Source organism: Colletotrichum destructivum, chromosome 8 (genome assembly GCF_034447905.1).
Source record: "Colletotrichum destructivum chromosome 8, complete sequence".
Taxonomy (NCBI): Eukaryota; Fungi; Ascomycota; class Sordariomycetes; order Glomerellales; family Glomerellaceae; genus Colletotrichum; species Colletotrichum destructivum.
Window position 1 is genome coordinate 2369011 of NC_085903.1, and position 22933 is coordinate 2391943.

A 22933-nucleotide genomic window follows, 5' to 3' on the forward strand; every position below is an offset into this window, starting at 1 on the left:
CGGGGGCTTAGTGCGACACTCCCGTGATATGGCGACCTTGCTCCAGTCCCGCCTCGCGATGGCTGCTTTTCACTGGCTGGTTCGTTGCACGCTCGCTGCTGTAACACACCATTTCGCCCTCGCTTCTTCCACGTCTCCCTCTCAGCCGTTTTGGACCCTTAAAACTTTGTCTTTCGACCCCGGCTACCTAGGTATTCATAGGCTGCCCAGCGTGCCAGCTTGTTGCTTCTGGGCCTGCCGACATGGAGCTCGACTTGAGTCTCGTCTACAGGTAGTCTCGTCCATCCATCTGTGGCTATCTTGGCTGTATCTACAGAACTAGCCGGCCCTCCCCTTCCCCCTTCTCAGAGATGAAGACAACGACGACAACTCAATCTCGGCAAGGTTGGGGAAAAGCCTAAGGCTCGTGCAACAACCTTTATTCCACGCTCCGTTTCCTTTTACCCCGTGCCCTATTGGCCTGTCGCTTCCATCGGCAGGTCTCACAGGGGGGCTTGAAGACCATCCGCACTTTACCTCAGTCAGGTACACGCTCAAACGTGTATGGGAACTCCTGGTCGTCGAAGAACTCCCACCCCCCTGGCTTCAAAGTTCTGCCTCATTCGCCTCCCGCTCAGCCTCGTTTCCCCCCTCCAGCCCTGGTCCCTACATCGTACACAGCACAGGCTACGAAAACTCCAATTTAGCTGGCCACGTTTCTCACCGATCCCCGCATGCTGATGTTGTTCTTGAGGACCCGACTCGTGCGACCAGCGCTCATCCACAGGGATAATACGGGCCTCCATCGCGGCTTCGACGCTGCTGCTGCTGCTGCTACTGCCACTGCTGCAGGCTGGACGCCCGTCTCAGGGACAAATCTCATGGAGAGCCATCTCCGAGCTGTATCTCCCGAGGCGGGCCGAGTCTATTCGACGCCTTCTAGCGGCCGCCCCGAACCATCACTGAATTAACAAACTCTCACATCACTTCCAAGAGATCCTCGCTCGATCCGGGTCTGATCCCACGTCCCATCTTCCCCCCTCTCCGTTACAACGTACCTGTACGTACGTGGGCTTGCGTCAACGGGCGCGCTCGTCAGTCGTTCTCGCAAAGCCAAATACCCACTGACTTCGCCGAGCTGCCGACGTCTTCGCTTTCATACATACACACATACATAAACATATACTGCCTTGACTCGACTCGACTCGACTCGACTCGACTCGCGCACGCAGGACGACTGGATTGACTTTGATGAGACGAACCAAGCATACCAGTCTCTCTCGGGACGATCCTTTGACGAGGACAATCATCCTCAGGCAAATGGATGACGAGTCGGCGTGCAGCATGCGTGATCTGAAGCCTCAAGGACGCCCTTTCGCCGTATCCGCTCTGCGTCGTCGTCGTCTTCGTCGTCGTCGCCAACTGGTGTAGCCAAAACGTTGGTTCTTGGCACTCATGACTGAACACTTTTTTTTTGATACCCTCGCGAACGACAGCAAGGATTTGTAGTGCGGACGATTCCAAATCGCCCATCGTTCCTATTATTTTCGGGGCCCGGCGTCCAGGTACAACTCCCATGAGTCTGGACTCTGGAACGGAAGACCTGATCGACGACCACGATGCCATGCGCCCCGTCCTGTTGTCTTCTCTGGCGAACAATTCTGAGTGCGGGCTCGATATACCGACGCCCCCGGGCGTGCAAATAAGCGGCTCCGTGACGCGTCATCCACCTTGTCTCACTTTGGCTCTCCCAATGGTGGCTTGCGTGTTGTTCCCAAACCCGTTGCCACCCCACATCAGACCGCACTCAATCCTCGTCGAGTCTCGAACTGCCACCAGAGACGGACTCGCCAGTCGCCAGACGACCGACTCTCGATTCCCACATTCAGTCTTGGTCGCAAATTAGAGAGCAGAAAAAGACGCTGTCCGTCGGAGCAAGGGGCACACACCCACATCACCGTACGAACACACGCACGGATGCCCAAAGCTTTCTGGGGGGACGGTCGGAAACCTCTCATTCCTCAGTCCATGTCGGATTTCGGCAGAGTTGCCAAGGGGGGGCTGCATCGTCACCGGCCAATTGCAAGCCTCCCACCTCCCGCATAGAAGGGTTGGATATTGTTCACATTTTCTCTTTTGTCTGGGTTTGTGATTCTGAGGCACAAGTGCGAGTAGAAAGCCTCTGTCGGCTCACAGGTGTCTGTCTGGCTATCGTGATGGAATAGCAGGCACGATGGAAACGAACCGAGGAGGTAGTTCACCGGTGAACAGGACCTCAACTGCTCGACGAAGGCACCCGGCGATGGGACGAACGACGTCCAACGACGTTCTCAAACCTCTCACGGCGTCGCCCGCCCCCCGGTTCGCACTTCGAAGGACATTGTACCTGGTCCAAAGTCGGCACAGCCCGATTCATCCCGGGCCTGGTTAGATCGTCCGCAATTTGACCATGAGCCGGCTTCCGCTTTACGCGATTTGCCCAAAAGAGAGGCCGGACGACGAACGAATCCCCCTTCTTGCTCATCCTTCACTATGTCTTGCCGCCAGCGCCAAGACGTCGACTCATGTTCCTCAAAGGCGTGTCATAGTCTTTCATCTCGTCTTATCTCTGACCAAGATTTCAACAGTATTGGACTCCGCCCCCAGGCTGCGTATTCCAATATCCTCTTGGCCCCCATTTTGCCCCTTCCTTCATCTGTTAGCCCTGGTGACCACTGGGCCCCCGAAGGCCAACTGACGAGCTCTTCGAGTCCTTCCTTCTGCGTCTCTTTGTTCAAGACTTTTCGTATGCCCCTTCACCGCCGCCCGTAGGTGGCCCCGCCCCCGAGTTCCCGGACGGCTTTTTGTCTGTCAGTACAGCGACAAGCCGCACCTCTTCGGTCGAACTTCACCCCAATCTCACATCACACCTTGCCTTCGCTCTTCAACGTACCTCTGGAAGAGACGGCAAAGGCTTTCCGCGGCAGTCCATCTGCCTCCTCTTGTCTCTTTCCTGGTTCAGCTAGTGCTACCCGGGCTTGCTTGCGTGGTCTGACCCGGCCCGTCGTCGTTTGTGCAGAGGGGGGAGGGGGGCAGAAGAATCCTCAAGCGGGACGCGCGTACCCTGGACCCCGCTCCCTCCCCCTTCCGGACTTTCATTCTTGTAGATCAGCACTTTAGTTTTGAGAGAGCAGACAGAGAAGAAGAAAAAAAAGAATAGTGCTTTTCCGGGCGAGCGGTGTCCGTTCCACAAGACTGCTTTTGGCCTCTTTCCTCTGCCGGTGGAAGAGAGATATCAAGACCCTCCTGGCCCTTGGGCGACGAAACGGTGGGATATCTGGATCCTTTCTCACAACGGAATGGATTGTGTTTCGTCTGTTCACTCTTCTGTCTTAGTTCTTGGGCCCAGCCGGTGTTTTTGGCCCTTCCCCGTCTTCTCTCTTTGATCCCGTGCGGGCGTACGGCGCTGCCTCCGGAGGCGAACCCACTCTGGCCACGACGCCAAGCGGACATGAGGCTCTCGAGCCTGACTCTTGTCATGTCCCCCCCCCCCCCCCCCTTCCCTTTCTCCCTCCCCGTGAGACCGTCGTAGGGCGGCTGTTGCGTCAGAATCGTGTGCGTGGCGCGGCAAGTTCTTGCGTTTTGAGATGACGTTGACGCAGACGGGACGACGAATTGTCGGGGGCGAGTGTCGATGTCGGCCTGACAGGCAAGCTGGTTGGGGAGTCATGTCGAATAGGAATGGAGTCGGCAGGGAGGTTGACAAGGTGCCACGGTGTGTCCTACGGCGCGACGTTGAAGCTTAAACTCGTAAGCTCGTCCGGTGTTGGGCGGCGACCTGTCGAGATGCGTACGGAGGCTACGTACCTGCTGTACGGGAGCAACTCACGCTTTGTACTGTACAGTGTCGATGGACGGTGGACATGGGGCATGGGAATCCGGGATTCGTGGACCACGAAGAGGGTTCATGAGCGTAGGCGGACCGAGTGAGGCGGGTAGTTGAGCGGGACGTCAACGTCGGCAGCTATGCTTTCCCCTAGACACTCTATTCCATTGCAATCCATACATGCCTACAGGTACTGTGGTTACAGGCAAAAGATTTACCTTCAAGTTATACATCGTACAGAATGTATACGTGGAGCCAAATTGTTTGTTCGCGTATTCGGGGCTTGACTTCCAGCCAGTCAACGTTTTTGACAAGGTCTGAGCTATTTGGCCCAACCCTGCGCAACATCAGGCTCGGAGATAAAACGGGCCACATGCCATACGATGCAGCAGTCCACAGCTAGAGCACGCCTCAGGCCTATACTCGAGGTTGTGTGCTAGTGTAAGTTCGGCGGAGACGCGCGGCTGACCGAGAACGAGAAAATATAAACAAAGGAGGGGGGGAGGAGGTCGTTTCTGAATGAACCGACCGATGTCTGTCTTACCGTCGATGTGATGTGACGTGACGGGACGAGACAAGAGACGAGTCATCACCATTGTGTGCCGCTCGCTCGCTCGAGGCATGTCCAAGTACGAGTCACTTTTCTGTCTCCTCGTCTTGTCGATCGATGGCTGCGAGGATTCGGTTGTCTGGACATAGAGCCCGCCGGGCTCGACCCGGGCCCCAAAACCGCTCGCTCTCATATGAGAAGCAGGAGGGAGATCCTGGGAGAAGGAACAAAAATATCTCACATCACGTATCCAGCTCGGGACGGGCGCCGTATGGGGTTGTTACTACTGCCACTTCTTCTACTGCTTTTGCTTCTTCTCGACCCTTCCCCGTCCCGTCATCTTCTCGAAAGGTGACGGACGAGGTTGTCTATTCGGCACATGGAGAAACTCCACACAGAACGGAAAGATACAAAATGATGAAATTCCAACTTTTTCTATACCGCCGCCGCCCCTGTACTGAACATGACAGAAAAAAACGACATCTTCGCCAAGACACGGGCAACGCGTGGCCTCTTTGTCGTATATCAACCTAGTGCAGTAGATTCTCCGGCTCTTTTTTCTCCCTATCCGCTGCCTTCTCTGACACATACGCAACCACACCCTCCCAGCGGGAGTGCCCCTCCGTCTCATCCGCTTCCCCTTCCCCGATACAACGATGACCTTGAGGGAATGCTCGACGTGTGATCACTTCCGGCTATCGTAGCCTCTCACCGGCACAGGGATAGGGAATCCGTAGTTGTCGTGTGCAAAACGAAAAGAAATGATGAAAAATTGTACATTGGTTCCTTCGTGTCTCTGCTTCCCACCACGGTCCTTTCATCCTTTTACTCTCCCTCTTGGTGACAACGAGAACGGGTGGCGGCATCGAGAAGAACTCGGGTGGTGGCGTGAACTAGCCGAATATAGTATCAGGAGACGAGAAAGGGGGGGCCTCTCCTCGAACTGCCTGACCACCTGCCGGCCAGCAGCTCTGCTTCCAATGGGCCCTCTAGCCTTATCATCATGCGTCACTCTGCCCCCTCTTTTCGCCGTCTCCTGTTGAGGTAGGATGGCCCCGTCTATTTCTCCCATTCGTTGCCGACAAAGTACCGCTCGGGAAGGTCCACCTCCCAGATGGGCCTCTCGACGAGGACGGCCTCGAGTGAGGGCGTCGTGTTGTTGCTGTCGGTGGCGGCGGCATCTCCGGAGGAGAGGGGTACTATGCCCAGGATGGGACGGTACTTGTAGGTGTACCACCACCGCGTCTTGCCCTCGGCGCCCTCCTCGGTCTGGGTCTCCTGGTTGCGGTTGCGGAGGGCCGCCAGCTCGCCGCCCTCGCTCTCGCTGCCGTCGTCATTGTCGTCGTCATCGTCGGAGGCGTCGACGTCCATAGCGTCCTCGTCACCGCCGGCGCCACCGGCGGCAGCAGCAAGCTTCTGCTTCTCGATGTCGTCCTGCCACTCCTTGGAGGCCTTGGAGCCGACGAAGCGGTCGACCTGCTGCGGGACGACGGCGCCGATGGCCATGCGCGCGCCGGCGCCGCTCTCGGGGCCTCTGCGCTTGCGCTTCGTGCCGGCCTGGTGCTGGAGGTGCTGCTGGACGAGGGCGGTCTCCGGGTCGGCGGCGGTGGTGCCGTTCGGGGCGGCGAGGTCCTGGGAGAGGTCGAGCATGAAGAGGAAGGAGACGCCGTAGATCCAGACGCGCGGCCCTTGCCAGAGCAGGCCCTTGGCGAGGTCGCGGGTGTCGCGGATGGTGGCGGGCAGCCGCGAGACGGGGTTGCGGCGGGACCAGGGGGTGAGGGAGCCGGCAACGGGGTGGAAGGCGAGGATGTGCCATGACGTCGTGACGGCGACGAGTGTGTACTCTGTGGTCGTCGTCGCGCCGTCGGCGGGGGCGGTGGCGGTCTCGTCCGAGAAGGAGAGGACGACGGGCGGCGCCGGGAGCTTGGGCATGAGGGACGCGCGGGGGTTACGGACCCAGCGCTCTCCCGTGGCGGCGGCTGTGTTGTTGACGTTGTCCTCGTCGCCCGACTCGTCGCTGTCGGAGGTCGACGCGGCGTCAGCGGTAGTCGTGTCCTCGGCGGCGCCGTCCTGCAAGACCCAGGTGTCGATGTAGCCGGCCAGGTCAGCGGAGGCGAGCATGCGGCCGTCCGGGGAGAAGGCGAGCTGGGTGATGCTCCTCTCGTAGTTGCCGAGGCCGGCGAGGGCCTGGCGCTTGGGGATGTTGCGGCGCAGGCGGTTGATGACGCGGGGCTTCTGGATGACGAGAGCGTCGTCGCCGTTGCCGCTGCCGCCTTCGCGGGTGATGTTGGCGACGAGGACCCTGGAGCCGTCCTGGATGGCGGCAAGCCAGGCGCCATCGGGGGAGAGGACGATCTTGCTGGCGCCGACGCCGGCAAGGGGCTTGGGGACAGCGACGGGGGCGAGCTTCACGTCCGAGGGCTTGGTCGGGTTCTGGTGGCGCAGGTGGAAGGCCTTGACGTCGGTGCCGGTGGCGGCGACGAGGAGGGAGCCGTCGCGGGTGATGGCGGCCGAGGTGATGTTGGACTCGCCCTTGACGAGGATGGTCTTGAGGAGCTTGCGGTTCTTCTCCAGGTTGGTGTCGACGTCGGCGGCGTTGCCGCCGTAGAGGCCGTCGAAGGCGCTCTGCAGCTTCCAGATATGGATCTCGCGGTCCCACCAGCCGACAACCATCCTTGCGGACGGAGCGCTGGCGAGTGGCGGCGACTGGGGCAGGCTGGAGAGGGTTCTGTGGTTCTCGCGGCCGAGCTCCTTGAGGGGAAGGACGACGGGGGAAGCGTCGGGACCTTTTTTTGTGTGTGGGTGTTTCGTTAGCTTGTATGTCACGGACGGAAAGTAATCAGAAAGAAGATTTTCGGTTTTCTGTGCTCACCTCCTGAAACGACGACGCTCATCTTGCGGCTCTCGAAGGAGGCCATGGCCTTGACGTCGTGGTCGTGGTATTTCCTGCTCCAGACCTTGCCCCAACGAGCGCCGGAGCCCGAGGTCTTCTTGTAGAGGACGGTGCGGCGGTCCATGCCGCCGCTGAGGATGGCGGAGCCGTCGGCGCTGATGGCGAGGCTGAGGACGTCCTGGCGATGGCTCTGGATGCGCTGCATCTGGGTGTAGGTCTTACCGTCCCAGATGCAGACCTGGCCGGTGGAGTCGGCGGAGACGATGTCGCCCGAGGGCAGGACCTTGACGCTCCAGACGATGATGTCCCGGGCGCCGCCGGCGAGGTCGGCGCCGAGGGCCATCTTGCGCAGCATGGAGCCGTTGCGCATGTCGTAGGCGCGCAGGGTGGAGTCGGAGCAGCCGACGACCACGACGTGGCGGGACTGGAAGGCGATGCTGACCATCTGGGCCTTCTTGGTCGGGGACTTGACGAGCAGGCGCTGGAAGCGGAGGTCGTTGTCCTCGAGGGAGTAGAGGGCGAGCATGCCGTCGATGGTGCCGGCGACGAGGCGGGTGACGGGGTCCTGGGGTGAGGCGGGAGGTTGAGCGGCGAGGCACCAGATGTCACCGTGCTGGCCGCTGGCGTGGCGGAGGGGCCGGGCGGTAGAGAGATCCCACTCGGTGACGGCGGAGGTGTAACCGATGCTGAAGAGGCGGGAACGGCCGGGGAGGGCGGCGGTGGTGTCGTCGTCGTCCGGGTCGTTCACCCAGACGAGGCCGTCGACGGAGCGGTCTGCGCCGGAGCGGAGGACGGTCTCCTGATGCCAGGCGCCGGCGAGCGGGTTCCAGATCTCAATGTCGCCATTGGCGCGGCCGACGGCGAGGCGCGAGAGGGCGGCCTGGTTCTTGGATCGGGCGGAGGGGTGGGAGAAGGCGAGGGCGTTGATGGCGGAGGGCGGGTAGGGGACGAAGCGGCAGCGATGGAGATCCATGGCGGGTTGGTTTGTGATGGCCTCGAGGCCGCGGGCGATGGATGCGGTTGCTTCGTTCCGGTCGATTGCTAGGCGTGGAGTCAAGGTCTGCCTTCCAGAGTATAGGGAGGTGGGTAGATCGAGAGAAGGAGACCGTCGGTCGGCGATGGACGGGAGAATGTGGTGGAGGGAGGGCCGACGAGGTTTGCGTGTGTGTCTTGTCTCGTCTCTTCTCTTGCGCGCAGCGGTTCTGGCAGAAAATAAATTCGCGGCCGCCCAAAAAGTTTTGTCGGCGGTCGGGGGAAAGAATGGAAAAATATTAAGGTGTGGTCTGTGCGTCAATGTGCCCCTCCACCCCGCCGGCGGGAAGGCATCTAAGAGGACGAGCCAGAGGTGCCAAGGCCGTGGGTGTCAAGGCTGCTTATGTCACGAATGCTGACGTAACTAGCGAGAGAGCCCCTGGGCGTCACCGGAGCGTCATTGGCTGCCGCTGGTGGATGGACCCTTCTTCAGCAGACAATGTGCTGAAATGCGCGCTGGCTTTTGGTGAATGGTTATTCGGTACGTAGCCACCTCCAAGAACTGTCTGTTCGGTTCTAAATAGCCGTTCTCTGCTTTTACTCTCAGTACAGAGTACATATGCATTAGATAGCATTTCAACCCTGCTCACCTGGAGTTGACAGACAAAAGCAGGGACAGAAAGAGAGCAATGAATACTAAGATGGAGAGAGGGAGGAAATAGAGAGATGGGCTGAAGAGCTAGAAAGATAACAGGGAAGAGACAGACAGTAATAGAGACAAGGATGAGAGAAGGATAATAAGAGAGAGAAACGAAGAAAAGCACAGCAAACAACAACTTGCCCTGTAACTGTACAGATACCTGCAGTACAGTCCCCTCTTAGCCGTCTGCCCAACTGCGACAACTGAACCCATCGCTTTGAAACTGCTGGAAACTGATCCCTGCCATGATCCATCCGCCCTCCCCTCCATCAGCAAGTGTCTTACTCTATCAACCGGCCCATCTTTGCTGAACCCAAATCAGCCAAACCAGCAGAGCTACCCTTTAAGGTACTTTGCCTTACTTACCTACGTAAACCACCTGGGCTTACAGGTACAGTTCCAGGTTTTAACAGCGATTCGTCATCCTCCCTCCTCCAAATCTTCAACCCCCTCCACCACCCACCCACTACCCACCACTCCCCGCCCACCCCTCGCTTTTGTCACGATTGCGCCCTCGTACCACACGCGCATGCCGACCTTTGCAGACTCTTTTCGCCTTTTACTCTGCAATAATCCCACCACCACTCTCTCCGCCCACCACCCGCGTCGCATTACACAATCAACCCGCCTGATCGATCAAAGCCGCCGACCATGGACTTCAACAGCTCGTCGCCCTTCCCGGAGGGCGTCATCTCCTTCTTGGACACCGACCTCTACAAGCTAACGATGCAATGCGCTGTCTTCAAGTACTTCAAGGATGTTCAAGTCACCTACGCCTTCACGAACCGCACTCCCGAGAAGAAACTATCGAGGGCCGCCTTCAACTGGCTGCAGGACCAGATTCAAAGTGAGGGAGACACTCCTGCTGCTGCCGCTGCCGCTGCTGCTGCTACTGTTGCGACGCTTCCAATTCCAACCCCTCCAACCCCTCCAACCCCGCCATCGCACGCGTCGCGAAACTGACTCACCCCGCGCCCAACAGAGCTCGGCAACATCTCCCTCTCGGACGAGGAATTTCGTTTCCTCAAGACCCATTGCGATTACCTGACCGATGACTACGTCCGCTTCCTCAAGGACTTCCGCCTGCGCCCGCGCGAGCAGGCCGTTGCGACCTTCCGCCCCGTCGGCCCCGACACCGGCGCCGAATCCGACTCGGACATTGGCGAGCTGCACGTCGAGATCAAGGGCGCCTGGCTCGACACCATCCTCTACGAGATCCCCCTGCTCGCCCTGACCTCCGAGGCCTACTTCCGCTTCATGGACACCGACTGGACCTACGACGGCCAGGAGGACCAGGCCTTCGCCAAGGGCATGCGCCTGCTCGACGCCGGCTGTACCTTTTCCGAGTTCGGCACCCGCCGCCGCCGCGACTACCACACCCAAGCCCTCGTCTTCCGCGGCCTCGTCAAGGCCAGCAAGGAGGCCGAGAAGCAGGGCCTCAAGGGCAAGCTGACCGGCACCAGCAATGTCCACCTCGCCATGCGCTTCGGCATCCCCCCCGTCGGCACCGTCGCCCACGAGTGGTTCATGGGCATCGCCGCCATCCACGACGACTACAAGGCCGCCACCGAGCTGGCCCTGCGCTACTGGGTCGGCTGCTTCGGCGGCAAGCTCGGCATCGCGCTGACCGACACCTTTGGCACTCAGGAGTTCCTGCGCGCCTTCAGCCAGCCCGTGCGGCCCGTCGACGGCGACGGCAATGACTCCAGCTTCAAGACCCCCGACGGCAGCAGGCCGTTGACCTACGCCGAGCTGTTCCAGGGCGTGCGCCAGGATTCGGGCGACCCGGCCGACTATGTCAAGATGCTGCGCCAGTACTACGACAGTCAGGGCATCAAAGACAAGAAGACTATGGTGTTTTCCGACTCGCTCAACATCGACCGGTGTCTCGAGTACAAGGCCATCTCCGAGGAGGCCGGCTTCACGCCGACCTTTGGCGTGGGCACCTTCCTGACCAATGACTTCACGCACCTCAAGACGGGCACCAAGTCGGTGCCGCTGAACATTGTCATCAAGCTGAGCTCCGCTAACGGACGGCCGGCGATCAAGATCAGGTGAGTCATGTCTTTTCTGAGGCCTGGGGGACCGCGCTAACGAGGATGTAGCGACATCATCGGCAAGAACACGGGCGATAAGGAGACTGTCAGCAAGGTCAAGCGCCAGCTCGGCTACGTCGAGAAGGAGTGGACGGGCGGCGACGAGACGCAGCGCTGGGGCAAGGACGAGGACAAGGCATAGACGGTAGGGAAGCAGCTGGACATGTCTCGCGAGGGGCAGACCGGGCGATTCGACAGTGAGACAGACTGGGGATCTGAGGAGTCCGACGGGAGGGTAGAGCCCGCCCGGTATCACGACATGACGGTAGGAGGCCTGCTGGAATCGGCAGGGCCTCGATTATGACGACCAGGAGGTATAGACTTTTGCAAGATACCTATTAACACATTGAAATTAAACTAGGGAAAGACCCACGATGTCACAGAATCATTTGGAAACGCCTTCACGAATCTTGTCATTCATCCCCTTGCCTCCATGCCACAGCGTACAGGCAATGACAGTCACATCCCCTAGCAGCAGCACGAAGAGGCCCTCAGGGCAGCTACTACCAAGTCGTTTAGTCGGTCGGTCAACCCGCCAGTTACATCTGTCTTTAAAGAATGGGTTTCTCGCCTTCCCGGGATCTCGTTAGGAGACTGAAATCATCCTCCATCTTGCACGAACATGAAGGCATCAGGCCGTCACTCGCGATGTCCTCGGGATACGGGCGTTACAAGGGTACCTTCTTTCCCCTGAGTTTAAAAACAACGACGGGGAGAGATGTGTCTGTTTCTTCCTCCGAGGGAAATCATGTCGCTTTCCTGGCATGGATGGCGATGAGCTGAGAAAGAGACCAAATGCATCCTGCCCTCTCGACTTACACCAACGCAAACACTCACGGAAGTTACATCCAGCATGACTCTCGTCATCGTCATCGCCTTCCGTCTTCAACTTGTCTCTTCAGGCGGCAGCAGTGCCATCGGACCCGGTGTCAAGAAGCATATCTGCCTAGTATCTTCCCCCCTCCCATCAATTCCTCGACCTTTTCTCTTCTTCCACACACACACACACACACACACATCTCACCCTCGTCACCATCGACATCCCACTTTCGCTTCAGTTTTGGCTCGTTTTCTTGGAACCCACCCTTTTGGAACCTTCATTTCCTCTCTGGCAGTTCTCTACGAAACGCATCAAGTCATTCCACTCACTCTATTTCTGTGCTGCCTCTCCAGCAACCATCCTCCACGATGCGGCTCCCGAGTCTTTCGGGACCCTCCTCAAGGCAGAACCAGACGGTAATCGGCATATGCCTCATTGTACTGACCCTCTTTACGGCATTCGCCGTCTCCCAAGCATTGCCGCGGATCCAAGATGAGAGCGACGCCGATAACCTGGCCAGGAGGAACGCCAACATCGAAGTCAGACAGCTTCAAGGCGCTCCCTGGGGTCTTCCCTGGGGCATTTTCGGCGGTGGCCAGTCGGCCTCGTCAGTTCAACCTGCACAACCTGCCATCACGACGCCTCTGCCTGCAGCGGTTACTGTTTTTGGCAACAATCAACCCCAAGGTCCCCTCGGCGTCATCGGCCAGATTCTTCCCACTGTTATTGCACCTCTGACAGCAGTGGTTGGAGGTGTCGCTGCCCCTGTGGCATCTGTCGTCCCACTGGGCAACGTCTTACCATCCTTCGTCAACGCTGTGCCCTCACTGCTCCAGCCTGGGGGTCTCCCTGGTCTTCCAACTGCTGTGCCAAACGCTCAAGGAGGACAGCCTCCGGCCAATGGTGGACTAGTACCCGCGGTTCAGAGCCTCGTCAGCATTGTTCTTGGCGCTGGCGGCAACGCCGGTTCCCTTGTCCCGCTCTCTAGCATCACTGGCGTGCTCAACCCACTCACATCGCCTGCGGGTGGTGTACTCCCCGTCTCGCAGGTCACGGCGGTCGTCGGTAACGGCGCTCCTTTCATCAACATGCCATCACAGTTGCCTGCAATGTCTATCATCAACAAAATTCCCACCGTTGTCAGTGGCTTGCCATCAGCCATTGGCGTCATCACAGCTCTCCCAGCAAACCTGCCCTCTATCTTGCCCACCGCCATTCCCAACCACTCCATCAACCCGGTTGTCACAAACTTGAACGAAGTGCTGGGACCAGTCTCGGTATTACTGCCCCTCTCCTCGGTCCTTCCGGTCGATATCAGTGGCCTCAACGCACCCCAGCTGCCTGAAGACTTGACTGGCGCCGTGCCCAGCATTCTCAGCTCGCTAGCCATTGTCATCAGTCAGCCAGCTCCCCCAGCTTCTGCCGTCGGAGATGTTGACAGCCAGGCGACTACCGCGTTGGATGCGGCTGGTGCTGATTCCTGTACCATGGTCAGAATCGCCAACGGGACTCCCGCCTTTGTACTCACAGCCTGTCCAACTGGCGTTACTCCTGCAGCTCCTCAGACCGCCGTGTCGTCTGTCTCCTCCCTGGCCGCTGCTTCACAGCTGTCCTCGCCGGTCAACTCAGCCGGCTCTCCTGTGTCTACCAGGGAACCCGTATCTTCACTGCAGCTCCCGGGTGGCAGTAGTGGCATGGCCAGTCTCCCTGTATCTTCTCAAGTCACCCCCGTCATCACGCCGGGAAACACGCTAGCTGGGACTCCGCTGCTCTCGTCTGCTGCTACATCTCGTACCGTCGGTGCCAATTCCGTCTCTTCCGTTAACTTACCGTCGACTCGACCCGGGGCTGGAAGCCAGGGCAGCAACGGCCAACCCCAAAACACCAACGCGGCACCCCAGCCTCAGCCATCCGCACAGGCTCCGAATGCTCCATCGAGTGCTGCTCCAGGTGTGTTGCGGCCCTTCTCCGAGTCTTCTCCAAGCTAATGCGTGTTGTCAGCTATCCCTTCGCCTGTTGCTTCCACTCAAGCACCCAGTCAGCCAAACGGAGGTACTACTGTTCTCACACCGTCTGCACCGGCAACCAGTCCTCAAAACACTTTGACCATCGCTGCCGGGACTCCCCTCTCGAATCCGGGAGCATCTTCTCCGAGTAGTGGAAATGGTCAAGGCCCTTCTCCGACTCAATCTGCCGGATCCATCTTCGGAGTCGGCAACGGGCAGGGTTCTTCCTCTGGCGACAGTGTCCCGCCAGGCACGCCAGGCACGCCAGTCATTCGCATCTCGGACTGCCCTGCTGTCGTTCAATGCCCAGCATGTCCGGCGTCTCCAATCAAACCTCCGTCGGGTTCTTGCCCGTGTCCAGGCCGAGGCTACTCGTGCTCAGAGTGTCTCAACGGTTGGTTCTGCCCCCCTCAGGAAACCCCAATGCAGCCGGCCCCTTGTGGCATGGGCTGGCCTTGCTACCACTGCAAAGGCGGCTGGTACTGCGCTCCTGATGGCAGCGGCATGGTACCTGCAGGCACGAACAATTTGCCAGTCGTCGTCATCACTACCGTCACAGCCTTTGTCGTTCCTCAGCCCACTGGAGCTAGCAGTGGTGGCACTCCTGGTGGAGATGACAGCGGTGGTGGAGGATCTGGTAATGGCTCAGGCGGCGGGTCTGACAGCGGCGACGGATCAGGTAACAGCAATGATAATGGGAACGACAACGGCAACGGAGATGGAAACTCTGGAAATGCCGTATCAACGCCTTGTACGACACCAGGTGCAGGCCAGCCCACAGTTGGAGCTGGCTCTGGCTCTGGCAATGGTTCAAACAGCGGCTCTCCCACAGATCCCAACGACGGCTCCGGCAACGGGTCGGGCGGCAATGGCGCTGGCAACAACGGCGGCGCTTCCGGGAATGGTGGTGTCGACAACGCTGGCTATGGGAATGCCGTATCGACGACACCTTGCACGACAGACAAGAACGGCCAGCCCACGAAAGCTGCTGACTCTGGCAATGGAAATGGAAACGGCAATGGCAATGGTAACAGCAGTGGTAACGGAGCACCCAATAGTCCAGGCAATGCTGGCCCTGCCAGCAATCCTGATGGATACGGATCCTCTCCCACAAAACCTACCACCACAAATCCCAACGGCGGCTTAGGCTCGGGCAATGGCTCACCCACACCCGGCGGCAACGGAGGCTCAGGGTCGGGAGCCCCGAATGCCGGGCCTGGCGGTGGACCACCAGCCAACACGGCGCCCAAGGCTGCTGCCGAGGTCTTTGGCTGGGCCCATCTGGGCTGTTTCAAGGATTCTCCCATCCGGACTCTTGATTGCGATCCTTCCAACTACTTTGCCGGTAGCATGTCGAATGAGAAGTGCATCGCACATTGCGCCTTGAAGGGTTTCAGGCTTGCGGGTACCGAGTATGGCAAAGAGTGCTGGTGTGGCAATGCGTTCCAGCTTGCCGTACGCATCCCCGAAGAACAGTGCAACGAGGTCTGCGATGGACGATCCACGGACATTTGCGGTGGCGACTGGGCCGTGACCGTCTACAGCGCCAGCGGCCAAGCCCTGAGCGTGTCGTTGGACGACGATGCTGGCAATGGTGCTGGAAACGGCTCTGATGGTTCAGGATCGCTGTCACCTCTTCCGTCCAGTCCATCTATCGGGGCTCCCGCCGGGCCTCCGCCCGGAACTCCTGCTCCCCCAGCGACTCCGGCACCTCCCCCGGCATCTCCTCCTCAGGCACCACCCCAGAGCCAGCCATCTTCGGCTCCTATAGGGATCTCCCAGCCTGCCCCCAGCCCGCCACCACAGCCGCAGATCGATGTGGCGTCTCTCATCAAGAGCATTCTGGATGCTCTGCCCAAGGCAAGCCCTGATGGTGGATATGGCAGCAGCCTGGGAGCAAGGGACTCTGGGGCGTCTGGCAAGAATGGACATGCAGGACCAGGCAACGCTGGTAACCCTAACGGCGGCACGGGAGGTGTCCCGACGATGGGATCGGGCCCCAGTAACCCGGAAGATGGGCTCATGAATTACGGCATGCCAAAACGAGACACGGCCAGCCGCAGCGTGAAGCGGAGCAGCATCATAGGACGACGAGCGGTCGCAAAGTTTGATGGTGTCGGGTATGGCAATGAAGCAGATGGATACAGCGGCGACTATGTGGCCGAAAAGGCGTAATGTTTGGCAGAGGAGTTTTGATGCTATCACGACTTTACCACGATGTATGACTTATGATGATTGATGCTGGGGTGCTGTCAGCACTGGAGTAGCTTAGGGTTTTGGGGAATACGGCGGGCAAGGCATGAGATATCGCCTGAAGTCGGATAATGCAATCAAACATGTTTTGAGCAATGACATGTCTTTCGGAATAGAACTCATTGCTGATTGTGAATGTTGTGTTTTGGTCCGGTCAAGTGGGATATCCCGCCGGCCACCGACTCGGCGAACCGGCTCCCTCATGAACGGCACCGGTGGGATGAACAGCGTCTGACATGAATGACCCTTTTGGGGTGGCACAGCACCATCATGTCGACGATTGGACTAGTGTAACTGAACCAACAAACCCAAGTCCTGTGGTTTGCCGGTTGCCGGGCAGCAGCCGTGGCTGTACCAGCACATCAGCCCAGCCCCAGCTGAACCCTTTCCCCCCTTACGTCGGGATGCCTCACACTACTGTGTGCGGCTAGACCAGAAAAGGGAGAGAGTAGAAGCCGGAGTTCTTGTCTTTCTTGTCTCATCTTGTGATGTTCCCCACTGAAATGTCGAGAAACCGGTACAAACATACATACACACAACCATCTCCCCCACAACGCTCCTCTACCCACCTTGGCCCAACGCGCCATTACGGCGGGGAAGAAAGGATCTCGGCTGCGACGCTACAGGTCCCGGCAGTCCCCCAATCAACGCCACCAGTATTAATAGGATCGCTGCCCGCGGGAGGAGGAGAAGGAGCTGCAAGTTTTCTTAGGCTTGCCGTGGCTTGCAGCTTGCAGGCTGGGCAGTGCCGGGGGGGTTTGGAAGGCGGAGGAGCAGTAGGAGGAGGCTTGGAGCTTTCGTTTGTTTTCACACGTCAGACTGGAGCCATCAGGAATCAGGAAGCGTTGCTCGTGTTTGACCGGAAACAATGGGGTAGCCGGGGTGCTGGGCATAGTCATACGAGAAAGCCCCCTCTGTGCTGTGAAAGAGGAAAAGAAAAGAAAGTCCTTGGGAATTGGGAAACAAATATCACCCATCTGTCTCCCCGTTGCCCATCGTTCCCCTCCCACCCCTCGTCTCCTCTTCTCACAGTCACCAAACATCACAATCACAATCACCATCACCACTACCAACACCACCACCATACCAATTCACAACCTACAAGCTATCTCCTATAATACCACCTCATCACACCCAGATATCCACCTATCCCTCCCCCCAGCTGCAGGAATGTCTTCCACCGCCCTCACAGCAACCGGCACATCCGCCGCCGCCGCCCCCTCGACGACGGCATGCGGCTCCCGGCTCTATGACACGCCCGTCCAGGACCGCGTCTGCGCGATGCCCTACGGCGGCAACCACACCGACATCATGTCGGCCTGCTGCCGCGACGCCGACGTCGTCGCCTACTACGACAACTGCGGCCTCTACTGCCTCGCCCTCGGCCAGTCCATCAAAGACCTCCAGGACTGCCTCTTTGAGCAGGGCGCCGGCTACACCGACGTCTTCTGCCGCGACAACGGCAACGTCAACGCCAGCGCCACGGCGACGGGGAACCCGGATCAGCCGCCCGCGTCCGCCCAGGCGAGCGTTGTCGCTTCGGGCGGCGGTGACGACAAGGACGGCGGCGACAACACGGCGAGCGGCACGGGGAGCGGTGCCTCGTCGACCTCCTCACCCAACGCCGCCGCGGGCGGGTTGCACGCCCCGGCCGGCGTGAGCACCCTCGGCCTGACCGTCGGCGCGCTCCTGTTGTCGGCCGCCACGTTTGGCGCTCTCCAGATTTGATATGGAAAAAGGACCCATGCTTTATCAGGTCATCGAAAAGAAGAAAAAGCGACAACGGGATCGGGACATGATTAATGCAATGGCATGATGAATCATTTTCTTCTTCTTCTTATTCTTCTTGAGGGAAGAAGAAACCTGACGGTCGTGAATTGGGGGGGGGAACAGGCAAGCAGGGTGCAAACAGGACCCCTAGCAAAGAGATATCCATTCCTACATTGGAAGAAATGTGGAAGTTTGTATTTGAATGCAGGCACGTTTTCAGCAAGTAACAGGCGGTGTAATTAAATTAAAAAAAAAAACCCCCGTCTACATATCATACTCTTAACATCATCACTCTGCCAGTCAGCTCAATCGAGAGCGTGGATGTACCAAGACTCTAACCACTCGGCTTTCGAATTCGCTGACTGGCCCCTTGTCGATGATGACGTCTGTTTTTCTTGGAAGGGTTTGGTGGTTCTCCGATGTTGGCTGGGTAACAGGGTGTGTTTTCCAAGTATATGGTGCTGCAACGCAGCTGGCCTAGTAAGTTCCTCAAGTCAGGCCTGTATCCAAACCGATGCCAGAAATAAACATACTAATAGCATGCTCAACGTATGGGAGGCAGCTTGAAAAAAAGGGGCGTATGCTGTTGTAGCATAGAAAGAACCTTGGCTATAGAGGTTCTAAACATTGTAGAGATCGGAACCTTTCTGAAGATACAGCCGCCAAGGACTATCTATGCCTTCATTCAGGCCAAACTGTTTCACTTTTAGTCACAAACAACCACCACAAGCAGGTAACATCAACTCGCCAAGAATAAATCAACTCCAAAGACATTATCAAGATGCCTACCTTGAACATTGACAACCTTTCCAGTCTGAGAACGCTTACTAGACACGATCCAAGGGAGCGGGACAGCCGATACCGTTTAATTATATTCTTAAATCTACCGACCAGCTCCTCCAGGCGACATCCTGGGCCAGCCCTCAACATTGACAATGTTTGGGCAATGGGAGTCCGGGAGCTGGCATGCTTCGTAGGTGGTGGAGCTATCAGGAGCCCAGAAACACTTATTCGGGACAGCCCCCTCTGCGGACGGGTCCAAGGAGCGCTGAATGCACACGTACGAGATGGCCTGATAGTTGGGCCAGTTCTGTCTCAGAGAGCAATCCGCCTGGATACTGACGTCGACGCCGACATTCTTCCCGATCCACGCCCACGTGTTGCAAGCATTAACGTAATTGAACTCAAAGACTGCTTTGCCGCTGGGAGTCGCCTCGACACAGGGTATAAAAGTTTGGCCGCAGGCGCCAGCAAGAGACGTTGCCAAAACGTGTATCGCGGACAGACGCATCTGGGCATGTAGCTATCAGCAAGGTGTATGGTATGGGTCGGCGAAGAAGATTTGGGGGAGGGGGGGGCAGTATCTCGCTACTGACCGTGGATGTTTTGCTTTTGATTCCAATGACAAGGCTGGAAAGAGAACGAGGGACCAAGAGAAGAAGAAAAACAGAACGTGCGGACGGATGAACACCAGGATTGCGCGGTGGAAACCTTTATAGAGTAAATCAGTAAGTAAGTTTGCTACCACGTTCAAAAATCAGGCCGAGGATGATGATTCACATCGGAAAGAGTTTCCTCCCCTCAAAGTTACAAACAAGAACATCACTGCCAAGGATTCGCGTCTTTTTTTCCATTTTCCCACAGGTTTTAGCAACACAACACACACACTAATGCAATAAGATGGCCAAATATTGCCTCCATAGTAGAGTGCGTTTTGTCGATCTGGGTATGGGGGTTTTTTGGCGAAATTTAAAGCACACTTTATCAAGGCCTTTCTCTACTTGTATTATTGATTGTAATATCGCTGGAAGCCCAGCTCCGTACTGCTGGCAACGGCATCGCGGCTACGCGCACTTTGAACTCTGACGGTCATTCCGCAACCCGCCATGAAGTATAAAGATATTCTCATCTGTGACCCCGAGATCCATCATGGCATTAAAATTTGCCCATCCTTATCCCTCTCTTGAAACCGGCATCTACTCATTGTTAGCCGCAAACTAGACTCCATCACTCCGACCGTACCCTTCAGACTGCATCGGATCGCCCGTCGCCGCTATGAGAAGAAAACACACCACCCTGCCAGGGTTGCAAGCCGCCGCGGCGCTCTATCTTGCGCGCGCCTCCGAAGCCAAGGTCTTTTGCGCCGACAGCAGCCGCACCGTCGTCCCGGACGCGAGCTGCCAGGGCGTCGAGACCCCGGGCCGGTTCTTCGTGTTCAACAAAGATGTCGCGGACATGGTTCCGAACACGCGAGTCGGGCCGGAAATCGACATGTATGACGCCTCCGACGTGATCACGCGCCAGAACGCAGAGTATCCGCCGCCACCGCAAAGTGCTGCCACTTCCCCAAGCACCGGAAGCTTGGATTTGAGGGACAACGGCTGGTACTGTGACGCTGATGAACCCGGAATCGGTCGTCCAAATGGTGGAGGAACGGGGACCATTGTGATCGGTTATTTCGGCCGCGGCTACTGGAGTACTGGCGGTTAAACAAGCCCCTCCCCCCCCCCAAAAAAAAGTCCATGCCCTTGCGAGGGAGGCTGTTTGTGCGAAGGATCATTAAGAGCTCAGGGTTATGATTTGTGACGCTGCTGCGGAAGCGCAGGGTTAGGCCTGGATCTCAAGCCTTCTTAGGGCTTCGCCTTTGCAGTCACGTACATATATAATCAACCACGATATAATCACCAAAGGCGCAACTGCTGCCGGACAGTTGAAAGGCCCGTTCGGCCATGTGTTTGCCCGTGTTCGCGGCAAGAAATTGCCGGTAGATAACCCAGAACCCCCCGTTCGTTCAAAATAGACACGGAGAACCCGAAAGTTACACAAGCAATTATTGCACCTAATCGGCTACCTTGATTACTAGTGGCTTTCCCCAACACTGCGTCAAAACATCTGCAACGGGTCCCTTTACAGAGTTTGCAAACAAACAAGCATCCGCCCTCAAGAGAGATGATGGAAGAGTATCCAGTGCAGAGTACACCCCTGCGTGTTGTAAGGCTATCTTGCCTAACAACAGGAGGGCTGCTTCGTTGTCAATGCCGGACATTGAAAAAATAGTCGAAGTCCGAGACAACCCAAGGTCGTTCAGAGTACATTACATGGGAAAAAATGCCGGTGCCTCCTCCTCCTCCTCCTCCTCCTCCTCCTCCATAACTCATTTCGCTCTTCTTTCAAGTAGTGAATCCTGCAGTCAGATATACGGGCAAATCATAATGCGACGAATTTCTGTGAAGAAGAGGCCGGATGCCTTACGCCTTGTACAAAGTCAAGGCCTTGTCTACGCTGACGCCGTCGGACCCCATGGATCAGAAACCTACTGGCCAGACAACCGGTATTACTCTTTCGCCCTTGAAGAGATCGAACTCCTTGAGAGAGCTGCCAAGGACGTGTTCGACTTGTGCTGCGAGGCGGCTGACTATCTCGCCGACCGCCCAGACGTCATGGAAAAGATGGCTATTCCTGCATTCGCGTTCAAGCAGATTATAGAATCCTGGAACCGTGAACCGGCCTGGGGAAGCGTTTACGGACGGTTTGATGTCTGCTTTGGAGGGCTCCAGCATCCCGATCCACGATTGCGCACACCAAAGTTCTACGAGTTTAACGCAGACACGCCAACATCACTGCTCGAAAGTGCCTGTATACAATGGTTGTGGCTTGAGCAGACGGGTTGTGGAAACGACCAATTCAACAGCATCAACGAAAGTCTGGTTGAGGCCTGGAAGCGTAACCTGACGCTCATTGACGAGAAGCTCGGCCACAAGTCCACAGTCTACTTCGCGACCTGCGACTCCGACTCCACTGGAGAGGACGCCATGAATGCCATGGTCCTGATGGAGACCTGCCAAATTGCAGGGTGGGAAACCAGAGCAATATCTATGGGAGAGATTGGCATATCCTTGGAAGACGGTCGATTCTACGACATGAAAGGCAACCACCTTGATGTTGTTTTTAAGCTCTACCCATGGGAGTTTATGGTGGAGGACGCACCCGGAAAAGCGTGTTTCACTGACATGGACAGCAGCGACGGCACTATCTGGATCGAGCCGCCGTACAAGATGCTCTGGAGCAACAAGGCGCTCTTCGCCGTCCTCTGGTCCCTCTTCAAGGATGACGAGCGGTCAAGGTGGCTCCTCCCGACATATTTCGAGGGCGACGATGTCCCGGCGTCGCTTACAAAATATGCGCGGAAGCCGATCTTCTCCCGTGAGGGCGGCGGCATCACCCTCGAGGAGGACGGCAAGGTGATACAGGACTCGGCCGACGAGAGCTACGGGAAAGAAGGCTACGTGGTCCAGGAGCTGGCGCTGCCGCCCGAGTTCAAGGACTCGGAAGACCAATCCCACTACCCCGTGCTCGGGATCTGGATGGTGGACGGGGAGCCCGCGGGCATGGGCATCCGGGAAGCCGCGACGCCAATCACCACCAACGTCTCGGCGTTCGTCCCGCATTCCATCGAGGACGGGCCCGTCAACTACGAGCGTCGGGATGTCCCGACCAAGGAGGAGATTGACCGGGCCTTGAGCGTCGATCAGTTTTGCGATCCCGAAAACGAGGCGCTGGTGCAGAGCGAAATGGTCCAGTTTATTGAGAGGATCACAATCTGAAATTTCGGCGCTACGGAGCGGACATGGTTATTGGTTAGGACATTATAATAAAGTCTCGAAAGATTAAAACAAGGTTCTTCTGTGCAGTCATCCTTGTGAATCTCGAGGCATTGTTTCGATGCTTACTGCAAACTACCGAAGTTGACTCCATGTCTTTGTAATACATTTGTTATGTCACGAGATATAAGGCGTTAGTTGTTGCCCACAACTAACGGCGTCGTTTTGTTGTGACATATTACCTGCTAGAGCCGCACGTGGACTTTGGACGTCGAAGCGGGCCACTGGGCCAAAGAAGCCATCAGATAACTTCCCAAGGTTTCCTAATGTTGTCTTCTGGATGGGCGTGTCGCTGGAACCTGTCTTGTCTATTTATTGTGATCCACCTTGGATATGCATAGAAGCCATGTCCGTCTAACCTCTGCTTT

General features: G+C 57.5%; 8 protein-coding genes across 8 annotated transcripts; 6 read left to right on the plus strand and 2 right to left on the minus strand.

Moving 5' to 3' along the window:
• Nucleotides 1–1323: 1323 nt before the first annotated feature.
• On the plus strand, nt 1324–3547 carry CDEST_12582 (uncharacterized protein; the record flags this gene model as incomplete). Its single annotated transcript, XM_062928738.1, has 2 exons — nt 1324–1393; nt 1646–3547. The coding sequence occupies 2 exons, from the start codon at nt 1324–1326 to the stop codon at nt 2083–2085; spliced, it is 510 nt and encodes a 169-aa protein (XP_062784789.1). The 3' UTR covers nt 2086–3547.
• Nucleotides 3548–4709: 1162 nt separating this feature from the next.
• On the minus strand, nt 4710–8496 carry CDEST_12583 (Putative U3 small nucleolar RNA-associated protein). Its single transcript, XM_062928739.1, has 2 exons — nt 7267–8496; nt 4710–7180 (listed from the first exon to the last, which is right to left on the minus strand). Exons 1-2 carry the CDS (start codon nt 8258–8260, stop codon nt 5454–5456), a joined length of 2721 nt encoding a protein of 906 aa, XP_062784790.1. The 5' UTR covers nt 8261–8496; the 3' UTR covers nt 4710–5453.
• Nucleotides 8497–9420: 924 nt separating this feature from the next.
• Nucleotides 9421–11631, plus strand: CDEST_12584 (Putative nicotinate phosphoribosyltransferase family). Its single transcript, XM_062928740.1, has 3 exons — nt 9421–9806; nt 9942–11013; nt 11065–11631. The coding sequence occupies exons 1-3, from the start codon at nt 9611–9613 to the stop codon at nt 11195–11197; spliced, it is 1401 nt and encodes a 466-aa protein (XP_062784791.1). The 5' UTR covers nt 9421–9610; the 3' UTR covers nt 11198–11631.
• Nucleotides 11632–12243: 612 nt separating this feature from the next.
• Nucleotides 12244–16228, plus strand: CDEST_12585 (Putative carbohydrate-binding WSC; the record flags this gene model as incomplete). Its single annotated transcript, XM_062928741.1, has 2 exons — nt 12244–13825; nt 13877–16228. 2 exons carry the CDS (start codon nt 12244–12246, stop codon nt 16054–16056), a joined length of 3762 nt encoding a protein of 1253 aa, XP_062784792.1. The 3' UTR covers nt 16057–16228.
• Nucleotides 16229–17150: 922 nt separating this feature from the next.
• Nucleotides 17151–18166, plus strand: CDEST_12586 (uncharacterized protein). The gene has a single exon (XM_062928742.1). It carries the CDS (start codon nt 17305–17307, stop codon nt 17860–17862), a length of 558 nt encoding a protein of 185 aa, XP_062784793.1. The 5' UTR covers nt 17151–17304; the 3' UTR covers nt 17863–18166.
• Nucleotides 18167–18733: 567 nt separating this feature from the next.
• On the minus strand, nt 18734–19394 carry CDEST_12587 (uncharacterized protein). The gene is made up of 2 exons (XM_062928743.1): nt 19281–19394; nt 18734–19207 (listed from the first exon to the last, which is right to left on the minus strand). Exon 2 carries the CDS (start codon nt 19193–19195, stop codon nt 18788–18790), a length of 408 nt encoding a protein of 135 aa, XP_062784794.1. The 5' UTR covers nt 19196–19207; nt 19281–19394; the 3' UTR covers nt 18734–18787.
• Nucleotides 19395–19959: 565 nt separating this feature from the next.
• CDEST_12588 (uncharacterized protein) lies at nt 19960–20394 on the plus strand (the record flags this gene model as incomplete). The annotated part of the gene is made up of 1 exon (XM_062928744.1): nt 19960–20394. One exon carries the CDS (start codon nt 19960–19962, stop codon nt 20392–20394), a length of 435 nt encoding a protein of 144 aa, XP_062784795.1.
• Nucleotides 20395–21116: 722 nt separating this feature from the next.
• On the plus strand, nt 21117–22508 carry CDEST_12589 (Putative glutathionylspermidine synthase, pre-ATP-grasp-like domain-containing protein; the record flags this gene model as incomplete). Its single annotated transcript, XM_062928745.1, has 1 exon — nt 21117–22508. One exon carries the CDS (start codon nt 21117–21119, stop codon nt 22506–22508), a length of 1392 nt encoding a protein of 463 aa, XP_062784796.1.
• Nucleotides 22509–22933: the final 425 nt, after the last annotated feature.

Coding starts and splice junctions, on each gene's coding strand:
- CDEST_12584 (XM_062928740.1), top strand. CDS start 9,611: ATGGACTTCAACAGCTCGTCGCCCTTCCCGGAGGGCGTCATCTCCTTC. Junction 9,807..9,941: donor GCTGCAGGACCAGATTCAAA/GTGAGGGAGACA, acceptor CGCGCCCAACAG/AGCTCGGCAACATCTCCCTC. Junction 11,014..11,064: donor CGGCCGGCGATCAAGATCAG/GTGAGTCATGTC, acceptor ACGAGGATGTAG/CGACATCATCGGCAAGAACA.
- CDEST_12587 (XM_062928743.1), bottom strand. CDS start 19,195: ATGCGTCTGTCCGCGATACACGTTTTGGCAACGTCTCTTGCTGGCGCC.
- CDEST_12583 (XM_062928739.1), bottom strand. CDS start 8,260: ATGGATCTCCATCGCTGCCGCTTCGTCCCCTACCCGCCCTCCGCCATC. Junction 7,181..7,266: donor GAGCGTCGTCGTTTCAGGAG/GTGAGCACAGAA, acceptor ACACAAAAAAAG/GTCCCGACGCTTCCCCCGTC.
- CDEST_12586 (XM_062928742.1), top strand. CDS start 17,305: ATGTCTTCCACCGCCCTCACAGCAACCGGCACATCCGCCGCCGCCGCC.